The sequence below is a fragment of the Dreissena polymorpha genome, chromosome 3, assembly GCF_020536995.1.
Source record: "Dreissena polymorpha isolate Duluth1 chromosome 3, UMN_Dpol_1.0, whole genome shotgun sequence".
Lineage (NCBI taxonomy): Eukaryota > Metazoa > Mollusca > Bivalvia > Myida > Dreissenidae > Dreissena > Dreissena polymorpha.
The window spans coordinates 18,995,962-19,009,434 of NC_068357.1; the positions used below are offsets into that span (position 1 = coordinate 18,995,962).

Here is a 13,473-nt window from a genome sequence, read left to right on the forward strand (position 1 = left end):
TGTCCTCCGAGTTGTTATAATGCTTTTTATGGAATTTTCTTTTTAAAGGGAGTATCTTCTAAACAAAGCTCAAATTTGGTTGAAAAGTGTCGTCCCTGAATCGCCTGTGCAGACACCCCGCTTTCACAGAGCGAGGTATTTATAAGTGTAATTAGTTGATATATAGATGTCATGTTTCAGGGTTTTTATGTACATGTGAATGTATAATTTCTGGTTTATTTGATAGGTTTTATGCCAACAAATTCGATAATATGTAGGCTAACAACTCAAAACTGTGACACCGACATTGCATCTTGTTGCAAATTTCAGTGCGTACGTACCGTATTAATCCTCATGACATCATAATTGGGTCATGTTTAAGATTGCGTTCTACTTAGTTCTTGTTCTAAATGATAAATTTCTCATTCCATAGTATCCGGGTAACTGTACCATAAAGAGGCCATTTAAAGCCTCAAGTTTTAAACTCGAGAGATCTAGATGTCGGATACCCTGTTGCATAAGACTTAAACGGTACGCGTCTCAAAAAGTGCATATTTCGGTGTTTGCCACGTTCTTCCAACAGTGGTGTTGTAAGAAAATATATAAATGTACATGTTAAAATGTATGTGCTTCCTTTGCATTGTAAGATACTTTATCTGAAAAGGAAAAGTCCAAAACAACCACAACCTAAAATGTATCATGGCGTTTTTCTCATTAACAATATTTAAAAAGCCACATGTTATGCAATGTTTATGTTTGGGTTGTTTAGGAAGATATAACCACTTTAACATCATTCGGAAAGCTCCTCAATCGTAACTGAAATTCACTGTAAACAAGGCTCTCAAGCAACAAAATTTATTTGGTGTGCAAACAATAATTCTCCGAGCGGCTCTTTTAGGTCAACACGTTGGTTCGCGGCCCATATTAAATAAACATAAATAACATCTGGCATGCCATTATTCCCCCAAAATTGACTGACAGTTCAGGAATGTGCTGACCTGCGTTCCTGTTTTAGTAAAAAAATTCTATCGTTGCATAACCCTCAAAAAGTACGCGAGGGTCTGACAAGTAATGCTTGTGTAACCTTATCACGTGAGCTGACCTCGTTTGAGAATCACGTGGTAGTATTTAGTCCGCCGCGTTCCCGGTGACAAGGTCTGTCGGTGTTTCATTGATTGTCCTTCTCTGCTAGTTGACGGAACCATGATCAAGGTTGCTATTCTGCTGGCTCTTGCGGCCGTGTGTCTGGCTCAAACCCCAGTGCCATGCGGTATGTTGGTTTTCACGTTTTATAACAAAATATTTTTGCTGCACATATATTAAATACGTTGCATTTTTCAATTTATTAACAAGAACTTAATGTTTATAGATTATCATTTACTTAATATTAATGCATGCTCTTTTACAACATTTAAATTGTGTGAATTTATTGCCTTGAATGTCAGTTTTTCGCCGTTAGTTTATCCGTCGAAAGCGTTGCAATTATTACAATTATTGTGCAAATTATTATTTAAAACACATTTTATTATGCTGAATGCTTTATTATGGAAAATGTTAGCTGCAAAGTTTAGTGTTATCGTTGAATTTAAATCTGGGGAAAATGAACAAGTTTCGAATTTAAACTGAATGCGTTATCGGTAAGACTTCAACTGCACAATTGAGTTATTGGCCTTTACAATATATAATAGAAATCTTTATTATTGTGTACGTGTGTTATACCTGTATACGCAACTGTGATTTCTATTATGTTATATAGTCAAACGACTTGTATTTTGAATATGAAAATTTTTTTAATCACATGTTGTAACTGAAAATTATGTTTAATGTCTAAGTCGCAAGCATCAACATCTTTTATTTTATCTTAGAATCGCCAGACCAATGGGAGGGCATGCGAGTCATGGTAAGTTATTCTTTAATTCCAAAAATCCACTTAAATATTTCAGTTCATTTACTAACTGACAAGTTAATTTTGTGTTTTACTGATTCTAACTTATCCATGACATTTGAAGCGTGTATTTGTTTCAGTTAATATACACTACTGGTGTGCACGACTATTATTTAGTTTATGCTTTCCGGTGGTGTATATAGAAATATCAGTGAAATAAAACTGGTATTTCACTGTTTTGAAACAAAAATATTATTTTTCATTGTTTGACTGTGAAATGACGTCATCTTTTCGACAAAATGACGTCATAAATCAAGCGAAATTATCCAGTTAAACTCATTTAAAATATAAATAAACGGTGAAAAAAGCATAAAATAAAAATAACATTTGTTGGATTCGATGAAATATCGATTTTATTTCACTCGTGATCATAGAAAATATATATTTTCACTTGTGGCTGCGAACTCGTGAAAATATAGTTTTCTATAATCACCCGTGAAATAAAATCGATATTCCACCGAATTCAACAAATATCCTCTATGTAACTTATGTATTAATTTCTATATGACATCCACGACGAGAGCGTCCCCTTCGAAAGCATACACATATGACCAGTTAAACCAATATCAGATATGTTTCACTTGTAACATCCCTTGCGCACATCTGATACGTGCACCACAGACGCACACATTTAGCAAATACATATGGTTAAACAAAATATTAACTGGTTTCTTACCTAGGGTATGAGTCGCGTTTCATTCATGTGCATAAAGTATCGTCTAAAATTAGCCTGTGCAGTCCGCATAGGCTAACCAGGGACGACACTTTATGCTTACACTAGATTTTCATTTTGAAAAAGACCTCCTTAAAAAGGAAAAATCCATACAAGTGGAAAGATTCTTCCTGAGTAGCCTGATTAGCTGGCCGCACAGGCTAACAAAAGACGACGCATTACGCACAGGCTAACATAAGACGACGCATTACGCACAGTCTAACATAAGACGACGCATTACGCACAGGCTAACATAAGACGACGCATTACGCACAGGCTAACATAAGACGACGCATTACGCACAGGCTAACGTAAGACGACGCAATAACACAGGCTAACATAAGACGACGCATTAACACAGGCTAACATAAGACGACGCATTACGCACAGTCTAACATAAGACGACGCATTAACACAGGCTAACATAAGACGACGCATTAACACAGGCTAACATAAGACGACGCATTACGCACAGTCTAACATAAGACAACGCATTACGCACAGTCTAACATAAAACGACGCATTACGCACAGGCTAACATAAGACGACGCATTACGCACAGGCTAACATAAGACGACGCATTACGCACAGGCTAACGTAAGACGACGCAATAACACAGGCTAATATTAGACGACGCAATAACACAGTCTAACATAAGACGACGCATTACGCACAGGCTAACATAAGACGACGCATTACGCACAGTCTAACATAAGACGACGCATTACGCACAGTCTAACATAAGACGAGGCATTACGCACAGGCTAACACAAGACGACGCATTACGCACAGGCTAACATAAGACGACGCATTAACACAGGCTAACATAAGACGACGCATTACGCACAGGCTAACATAAGACGACGCATTACGCACAGGCTAACATAAGACGACGCATTACGCACAGGCTAACATAAGACGACGCATTACGCACAGGCTAACATAAGACGACGCATTACGCACAGTCTAACATAAGGCGACGCATTACGCACAGGCTAACATAAGACGACGCATTAACACAGGCTCACATAAGGCGACGCATTAACACAGTCTAACATAAGACGACGCATTACGCACAGGCTAACATAAGACGACGCATTAACACAGGCTAACATAAGACGACGCATTACGCACAGGCTAACATAAGACGACGCATTACGCACAGGCTAACATAAGACGACGCATTACGCACAGGCTTACATAAGACGACGCATTACGCACAGTCTAACATAAGACGACGCATTACGCACAGTCTAACATAAGACGACGCATTAACACAGGCTAACATAAGACGACGCATTACGCACAGTCTAACATAAGACGACGCATTACGCACAGGCTAACATAAGACGACGCATTAACACAGGCTAACATAAGACGACGCATTACGCACAGGCTAACATAAGACGACGCATTACGCACAGTCTGACATAAGACGACACATTAACACAGGCTAACATAAGACGACGCATTACGCACAGGCTAACATAAGACGACTCATTACGCACAGTCTAACATATGACGACGCATTACGCACAGGCTAACATAAGACGACTCATTACGCACAGTCTAAAATAAGACGACGCATTACGCACAGTCTAACATAAGACGACGCATTACGCACAGGCTAACATAAGACGACGCATTACGCACAGTCTAACATAAGACGACGCATTACGCACAGTCTAACATAAGACAACGCATTACGCACAGTCTAACATAAGACGACGCATTACGCACAGGCTAACGTAAGACGACGCATTACGCACAGTCTAACATAAGACAACGCATTACGCACAGTCTAACATAAGACGACTCATTACGCACAGGCTAACATAAGACGACTCATTACGCACAGGCTAACATAAGACGACGCATTGCGCACAGTCTAACATAAGACGACGCATTACGCACAGTCTAACATAAGACGACGCATTACGCACAGTCTAACATAAGACGACGCATTACGCACAGTCTAACATAAGACGACGCATTACGCACAGTCTAACATAAGACAACGCATTACGCACAGGCTAACATAAGACGACGCATTACGCACAGCCATTTAGCCTGTAAAATGTACCGTATATGTTTTAATGTGTGCACCGCAGACGGACCAGTCGAAAGAGTTCCAGGAGATCGCCAAATACAGCTACGACGCGGCAAATAGGCGGACGCGCGCCATCGAGCAGGTTAACATCGGCAAGGAGAAGGACTACTTTGACGTGCTTAAAATCTACGACCAGGTATTTTGGATAGATGGGGTAAACGACGTAGCATGGTTACGTCACTTCTGTGATGTTTTCAATCCCAATGACTATGTATGTTGTCTAAAATTGGGTATATGACGGAGAGTAGTGACGTCACGTTTATATAGTTTGTCCATCATTTTGACCAGGTATGTTGGGAAAATGGGCTATATGACGTAGCATTGTTACGTCAAGTCTGTGTTGTATGTTGTCTTGATTTGGGTATGTGACGTAAAGGAGTGACGTTACTTGTATATAGCTTTCCATCAATATGACCAGGTATGTTTGGTAGATTTGAATACGAGACGTTTATTTGGGCCTCGTTTTGGGGAAAATGCTTATATTGCATGTGTTAAGTGTTATCCTGTTTAAATAGCCTGAGCGGTCACCACAAGCTTGTCAGGGACGACATTTTACGTCCAAAGTGTATTTTCGATTAAATGGAGGTCCTTTAAACGAAACATTCAATAAAAGCGGTAAGTGTTTGCCCCTTAAGAGGGCTGCACATGCTACCGGTAATCTGGGATGACAATTTAAGCTCATGGGGCTCAATTTCGAAGAAACTTCTGTGATGTCATCCAAAGGCAGTTCCAGGGTTCCAGATTTCTCCCCCCCCCCCCCCCCCTAAAATCTTCAAAATAAAGTCAATTCATTTTATGTTTTACACTTAACTACATCTAAATCACCTATTAAAACTTGTCAAAGCCTTCAAAACCACTAAAATCGTGGAGCTTCGCCCCCTCCCCCCTGGACCCCCAAAACTATAAACTATGCACTTTTTGGCATTATAAGAAGGTACTTTGATGAAAGTACATAAGGCGTGACATGCTCGAGAAGTGGTTGTCAAAGCCTTCAAAATCATTAAAATCGTGAAGCTTCCGGGGGGGATGGGGGGGGGGGGCTTCGCCCCCTGGACCCCCTAAGCCACAAACTATGCACTTTTTTGGCATTATAAGAAGGTACTTTGATGAAAGTATAAGGCGTGACATGCTCGAGAAGTGGTTGTCAAAGCCTTCGAAATCACTAAAATCGTGAAGCTTACGGTGGGCATCGCCCCCTGGACCCCCTAGTAGAGCTTTGCCCTGCACCCGCCAGGGGCCCTAGCGGCCCCCTTGACCCCCAGCAAATCTTTCAATATCCCGCCCCCCCCCCCCAAACAAGAAATCCTGGATCCGCCCCTATTATCCATGACCATTTATGTTAGCATTTCGATGATGTCCTCTTTCTCTTTTATCGACCATGGGTGTGACTTAGATTGGGTATGTGACTTAGAATTATGGCGTCACTTTTATGTTTTTTCCATCGCTATAATAACCCATGACGTCTGTCGTGAATAGGTGCTTGACGTAGTTTAATGTTTAGGTAACGCACATGTATTTGTGACGTTACGTTGTAAAAAGTTTAATAAAAGGATTTGATTTTAAATAAAATACCTTTTACTTTGATGTGATCTTTTTGCAATAGTTTTTTTTAAATTTATGTATAGTAATAATAATCCCGCTGGTGCATGTATTATATCTTGCAGTTAAAAAAAATCCTGCTGATAATCACAAATGATACGACAATGGTGTATATTTTTTTAACTTTCAGAACAAAGAGTACAGGCTGAACCTGGTGACCAAGAAATGCAACGTAACGGTTCCCTCGCATCCGTTCTGGAAGACAGGCGTTGTCCCGGGCTCCAAGTTCCTGTTCGAGGCCGAGGCAGGGGCGGCGTCCATTCCATTTGAGCACCTTACTGTCCAGAACTGGGACATTACATTCGACAATGGAGGTAAGACGCTTTTGGTACATGCGCTTTGAGATGTATTACAGAAATATCTGCAGTGTAACGCCTATAAACGTATACGGAAACTACCGTCAATGTTTGTGAAACTGTCTAGTAGTATGCATATGGTTTCGTGGTGTGATTGTCTTAATATGTATAGCCTACACTTATTGTCGCAAATGAATTTCTATATGCGTATTGACGGCCTTTGGTGATTTTGGCGTTTTTGCAGACTTGTATAGGCTTGTGTTTGAATATTTATAATGAAACTTCACGCAATCAAAATAAGAATTTCAGTCATAGACATAATTGTTTAAGGATATTAACGTATGTGTTGCAATTATTTAAATAGTCACAAAAAGTAGAACCATCTGCCATACACGCGTTTTGTAAAATATTTTATTTTTGTTGATTATCTGCTCATATGAAGACATTTCCATTAAACTTTCTGCATTCTAGAGAAACAATGCATGTAACCATTTCAGCAAAATACGCTATAGCTGTTACATCGCCCACCTGTGTACCCGTCTTCGCAGCATATTATAACAAAGAAATCGGCTTCTTGATTGAGAAGTAAGTACTGATTTACTACCCGCTACGTTTGAGGATTTGATGATGGTTTTTCCACTTAAAATTTAATATACAATTTGATTTTAAAAACAAAATAGTATCCAATTTATAAATAAATTGCAAACGTTTGTTTTATAAACTGAAATTTAGCGGGAACGTTCACTTTCTCGCCATTGTTATCCTAAGCAGAAGTGTGTCTCACAGGCTACTAAACCACTAAATATAGATACATTCCAATATTGTTTTTTACGTTCAATAGCTAGATTAGTTTTAATTGTTTGACGCCACAGAAGCGAGTATAACCAAGTAGGAAATGTAAACATCGGAAATATTATTTGTCGTATGACTTTTGAAATAAAATTAAACTATTAAAACGATCGTGCCCTTTATGGGAGAATATGTTTGCACTATTTCCCTTTGCCTATGCGTATATCCATGTCTTGCCAGTCTTCTTTCGCTCTCAGCACTTTGATAATTCATTTTATTTATTTTTTCAGTTTCTTCGATATTCACGCCGGTATTTCTGACCCCAGCGTTTTCATTCCGCCTGCCGAGTGCGCCGGTCTTTAATCGTGTGCATTACATTACTTTCTTGTATTATGATTGTTCAAATTAATAAAAACAGTAGATACATAATAAAATTGACTTTGTAACACATGGATAAGCAAGTTGAGTTGTTATATCTGTTATCTTCCCAATTGCTTGTCGTTGTTAAACGGCGTAGAAATAATCACGTTGCGCAATATCGTAAACATGGGATATTTAAGCACGCATTTTTAAATTAGGCATTTCTTTGACACTGGATGAAGGTGAAAACAACCAAAACGAATTAGCAATGTATGTTCCCTATACTTTCTTCATTCTCCCTCTTTTAAACGTATTTTTAAATACAACGAAGAAAATTTCAACAAAGCAATAGATTTAATATCACTTTAACGCTGAACATTATGTGTTTTCGTGATTGGGACAAAGTGAGCAAAATCGGGATTATGCCATTGTCTATTTTAAAGGGGCCTTTTCACGTTTTGGTTAATTGACAAAATAAAAAAAAAAATTTCAGATTCGCAAATGTTCGTTGATGTTTTTGAGAAAAACAGTAATACTGAACATTTACCGTTCTCTAAAATATCCATTATATGCATCTTCTGACAATAACCTGATTTCTGTTGTTGTCGTTATATTTTGTGATACTACGATGATTGCTGGCATAAAGTATAAAATACATCACTCATTGTATGAGCACGGATGGCCGAGTAGTCTAAGTGATAGACTTTTACTCCAGGTGTCAGTGGTTCGAGCCCAGTTGAGAGTTACTTTTTTCTTTCTTTAATTTTATTATTTTTTTACACAAAGTGAGCAAAATCGGGATTATGCCATTGTCTATTTTAAAGGGGCCTTTTCACGTTTTGGTTAATTGACAAAATTTAAAAAAAAAACGTTTTAGATTCGCAAATGTTCGTTGATGTTTTTGAGAAAAACAGTAATACTGAACATTTACCGTGCTCTAAAATATCCATTATATGCATCTTCTGACAATAACCTGATTTCTGTTGTTGTCGTTATATTTTGTGATACTACGAGGATTGCTGGCATAAAGTATAAAATACATCACTCATTGTATGAGCACGGATGGCCGAGTAGTCTAAGTGATAGACTTTTACTCCAGGGGTCAGTGGTTCGAGCCCAGTTGAGAGTTACTTTTTTCTTTCTTTAATTTTATTATTTTTTTACTGGAACGCTTTAGATCCAATGTTTGCATTTATCAATATAAAGCATTTAACGACAAACTTTAATACATGCCAAAATCTGTGAAACGGCTACATTAAAAATGGGAAGTGTTGAGTAATATACTGAGACAAGATGCCGAGCCCGTTGTCCATTATACCTATCATAACGTTATTGAGTCTAGTACGGGAAGACGGGGCTCAATACATGTACGATAAGTGACGTACCGGATCAGCCTTTAAAGTCCGCACAGGCTAATAACGGACACTTCCCGCTTTCATGGAATTTTTCATTTAAAGGAAGTAGTTAAATAAATGATTTCTTATAGAAATCCAGTTAAGAAGGAGAGTATAGTGCTGAGTGACTGCACAGGCTAATCTGGTGCGAAAATATACGCATATGCAATAATACCCGTTATCAAAAAGCTTGTTAACTTCAGCTTTCAATGCGGGACTCGGGCATTTATGTCCTTTCAACAGGGTGACTTAGTGTATCATACTAACAGTTTGAGGGTGACTTAGTGTATCATACTAACAGTGTATCATACTAACAGTTTGACAGGGTGACTTTGTGTATCATACTAACAGTTTGACAGGGTGACTTTGTGTATCATACTAACAGTTTGACAGGGTGACTTAGTGTATCATACTAACAGTTTGACAGGGTGACTTTGTGTATCATACTAACAGTTTGACAGGGTGACTTAGTGTATCATACTAACAGTTTGACAGGGTGACTTAGTGTATCATACTAACAGTTTGACAGGGTGACTTTGTGTATCATACTAACAGTGTATCATACTAACAGTTTGACAGGGTGACTTAGTGTATCATACTAACAGTGTATCATACTAACAGTTTAACAGGGTGACTTAGTGTATCATACTAACAGTGTATCATACTAACAGTTTGACAGGGTGACTTTGTGTATCATACTAACAGTTTGACAGGGTGACTTTGTGTATCATACTAACAGTTTGACAGGGTGACTTAGTGTATCATACTAACAGTTTGACAGGGTGACTTAGTGTATCATACTAACAGTTTGACAGGGTGACTTTGTGTATCATACTAACAGTTTGACAGGGTGACTTAGTGTATCATACTAACAGTTTGACAGGGTGACTTAGTGTATCATACTAACAGTTTGACGGGGTGACTTAGTGTATCATACTAACAGTTTGACAGGGTGACTTTGTGTATCATACTAACAGTTTGACAGGGTGACTTTGTGTATCATACTAACAGTTTGACAGGGTGACTTAGTGTATCATACTAACAGTTTGACAGGGTGACTTAGTGTATCATACTAACAGTTTGACGGGGTGACTTAGTGTATCATACTAACAGTTTGACAGGGTGACTTAGTGTATCATACTAACAGTTTGACAGGGTGACTTAGTGTATCATACTAACAGTTTGACGGGGTGACTTAGTGTATCATACTAACAGTTTGACGGGGTGACTTAGTGTATCATACTAACAGTTTGACAGGGTGACTTAGTGTATCATACTAACAGTTTGACAGGGTGACTTAGTGTATCATACTAACAGTTTGACAGGGTGACTTAGTGTATCATACTAACAGTTTGACAGGGTGACTTAGTGTATCATACTAACAGTTTGACAGGGTGACTTAGTGTATCATACTAACAGTTTGACAGGGTGACTTAGTGTATCATACTAACAGTTTGACAGGGTGACTTAGTGTATCATACTAACAGTTTGACAGGGTGACTTAGTGTATCATACTAACAGTTTGACAGGGTGACTTAGTGTATCATACTAACAGTTTGACAGGGTGACTTAGTGTATCATACTAACAGTTTGACAGGGTGACTTAGTGTATCATACTAACAGTTTGACAGGGTGACTTAGTGTATCATACTAACAGTTTGACAGGGTGACTTAGTGTATCATACAGTTTGACAGGGTGACTTAGTGTATCATACTAACAGTTGACAGGGTGACTTAGTGTATCATACTAACAGTTTGACAGGGTGACTTAGTGTATCATACTAACAGTTTGACAGGGTGACTTTGTGTATCATACTAACAGTTTGACAGGGTGACTTAGTGTATCATACTAACAGTTTGACAGGGTGACTTAGTGTATCATACTAACAGTTTGACAGGGTGACTTAGTGTATCATACTAACAGTTTGACAGGGTGACTTTGTGTATCATACTAACAGTTTGACAGGGTGACTTAGTGTATCATACTAACAGTTTGACAGGGTGACTTTGTGTTTCATACTAACAGTTTGACAGGGTGACTTAGTGTATCATACTAACAGTTTGACAGGGTGACTTAGTGTATCATACTAACAGTTTGACAGGGTGACTTGTGTATCATACTAACAGTTTGACAGGGTGACTTTGTGTATCATACTAACAGTTTGACAGGGTGACTTTGTGTATCATACTAACAGTTTGACAGGGTGACTTAGTGTATCATACTAACAGTTTGACAGGGTGACTTTGTGTATCATACTAACAGTTTGACAGGGTGACTTTGTGTATCATACTAACAGTTTGACAGGGTGACTTTGTGTATCATACTAACAGTTTGACAGGGTGACTTAGTGTATCATACTAACAGTTTGACAGGGTGACTTAGTGTATCATACTAACAGTTTGACAGGGTGACTTAGTGTATCATACTAACAGTTTGACAGGGTGACTTAGTGTATCATACTAACAGTTTGACAGGGTGACTTTGTGTATCATACTAACAGTTTGACAGGGTGACTTTGTGTATCATACTAACAGTTTGACAGGGTGACTTAGTGTATCATACTAACAGTTTGACAGGGTGACTTAGTGTATCATACTAACAGTTTGACGGGGTGACTTAGTGTATCATACTAACAGTTTGAGCATTTATCTTGGAAGCCACTTGTTCACTGTTTTGCAAAATGACGATGCAAACAGTAACAAATAAATATAACACTTTATTTAGTGCATTTATACAGCCAAAGTATAACGGTATGGTGGTGCGGTGGTCGAGTGGTAACACTCTGGTCTGCCATTCCAGAGGTCCTCGGTCCAATGCCCGGCCGGGGCACTGGAAATTTCAGAAATGCTTCAAGTGTTTCACACCCAAGTAGAGAGATGTACTGGTATGAAACCCAAGGTAATTCTCGCGTGTATCGGTGCTATACACTGAGCACGTAAAAGAACCAAGGGATCTATTCGCAAAGAGCTAGGGTATCGCACCCGGATTCCTTGTATCCCAATACTGTCTCTTCTGCTTTTTGTCTCTTCAGCAAAACCAAAGGACCCCCTTGGAAATAAGTGCTTGCACTTTCATGGGTTATCCTTGACTGCAAGTTAAAAGAAATACATACAAGTGATAGTACCCCTGACTAAAAACCACATCAGTCCGCTTATGCATATCGATCAATCGAAGTCGGAAAAATAAATCGCAGTTTGACAATTTTTTATTATAAATACATGTACAAGTAACATTTAGCGATTAAAGTATCATCCAGTATCAAAAGCTAATCCGGTGCAATGCTAGCGAGTTAGGATCAACTTTAGTTTTTTAAGTAAATGCATTTACCGATATTGCATTAAAATAGCGTAAACCTGTGAACAAGTCACAGACAATGGCCTTTGAACATGGGACACATGATCAGCACACAAGTTGTTATAAAATTTGGTAATTATTTGAGCATATTTATCTGTGAAAAGAGGGTTTGATGCATGTGCTTAACGTGTCGTCCCAGATTAGCCTGTGCTGTCAGCACAGGCTAATCAGGGACGACAATTTTCGCCTAAACTGGAATAGTTATAAGAAAATACTTTCTGTAAGCGAAAAATACCATACATGCGGAAAGTGTCGTCCCTTATTAGCCTGTGCGGACTGCACAGGCTAATCTGGAAAGAAATATTACACACATGCATAAACCCCTTTTTCACAGAGCATGGCCCATTTAAAATGTTGAAGTTCCGATCTGAACAAGATGTAAAACACCGCATGATATGAGAACTGACCTTTTGGAGTCTATGACATCGGGCTTACACGCGCCTTTACACGTTTCCCAAATCATGATGAAGTGACAGTCTGGACATGCCCTTCTTTTGGCATTTGAACAAGAGCAGAATACATGTCGAGGTACTATTCATTCAACATTATCCACATGAGCACTACTTGACATGAGCCTTATCGTGTCATGTTCTAGACAGACTCGAAGGTCGCTAGACAGACTTCAAGGGCGATACGTGCATGTTAAGACATCTTACAGACTCCAGATAAGAACGCGATTACCGACAACATGATCTGATGCATAAAATGGGAACGTTCTCATTTACAAATCAGTATTCAAAAAAGGGCTACACACTCTTGTCAGATAAATTGGAACGTTCCGTGAAGCCCTCGCATGAAACCATTTGATTTGAACAGTTGTTACTAAGTATAGCATTCACATAAGTCTCGTTCTGGGACAACTGGACTTGATGAATGTGCGTAAAGTGCCGTCCACGATTAGCATGTGCGGTCCGCAAAGGCTAATCTGGGACAA

At 38.9% G+C, this 13,473-nt stretch overlaps 1 protein-coding gene across 7 annotated transcripts in view; it reads left to right on the forward strand.

Annotated features, from left to right (window-relative positions):
* The first annotated feature begins 1,083 nt into the window (after positions 1 to 1,083).
* Positions 1,084 to 13,473, forward strand: part of LOC127873178 (mammalian ependymin-related protein 1-like) — a 32,639-nt gene continuing 20,249 nt past the window's right edge. For 3 of the 7 annotated variants that reach the window (XM_052416896.1, XM_052416897.1, XM_052416893.1), the window contains exons 1-4: positions 1,085 to 1,249; positions 1,845 to 1,879; positions 4,748 to 4,882; positions 6,476 to 6,659. In XM_052416896.1, the coding sequence (XP_052272856.1) occupies positions 1,183 to 1,249; positions 1,845 to 1,879; positions 4,748 to 4,882; positions 6,476 to 6,659 (421 nt within the window). In that variant the 5' untranslated portion in view covers positions 1,085 to 1,182. Of the gene's footprint in view, positions 1,250 to 1,844; positions 1,880 to 4,747; positions 4,883 to 6,475; positions 6,660 to 7,138; positions 7,227 to 7,720; positions 7,888 to 13,473 lie in introns of those variants that run through there. The other 4 variants (XM_052416895.1, XM_052416894.1, XM_052416891.1 and 1 more) reach the window with 3 other exon arrangements.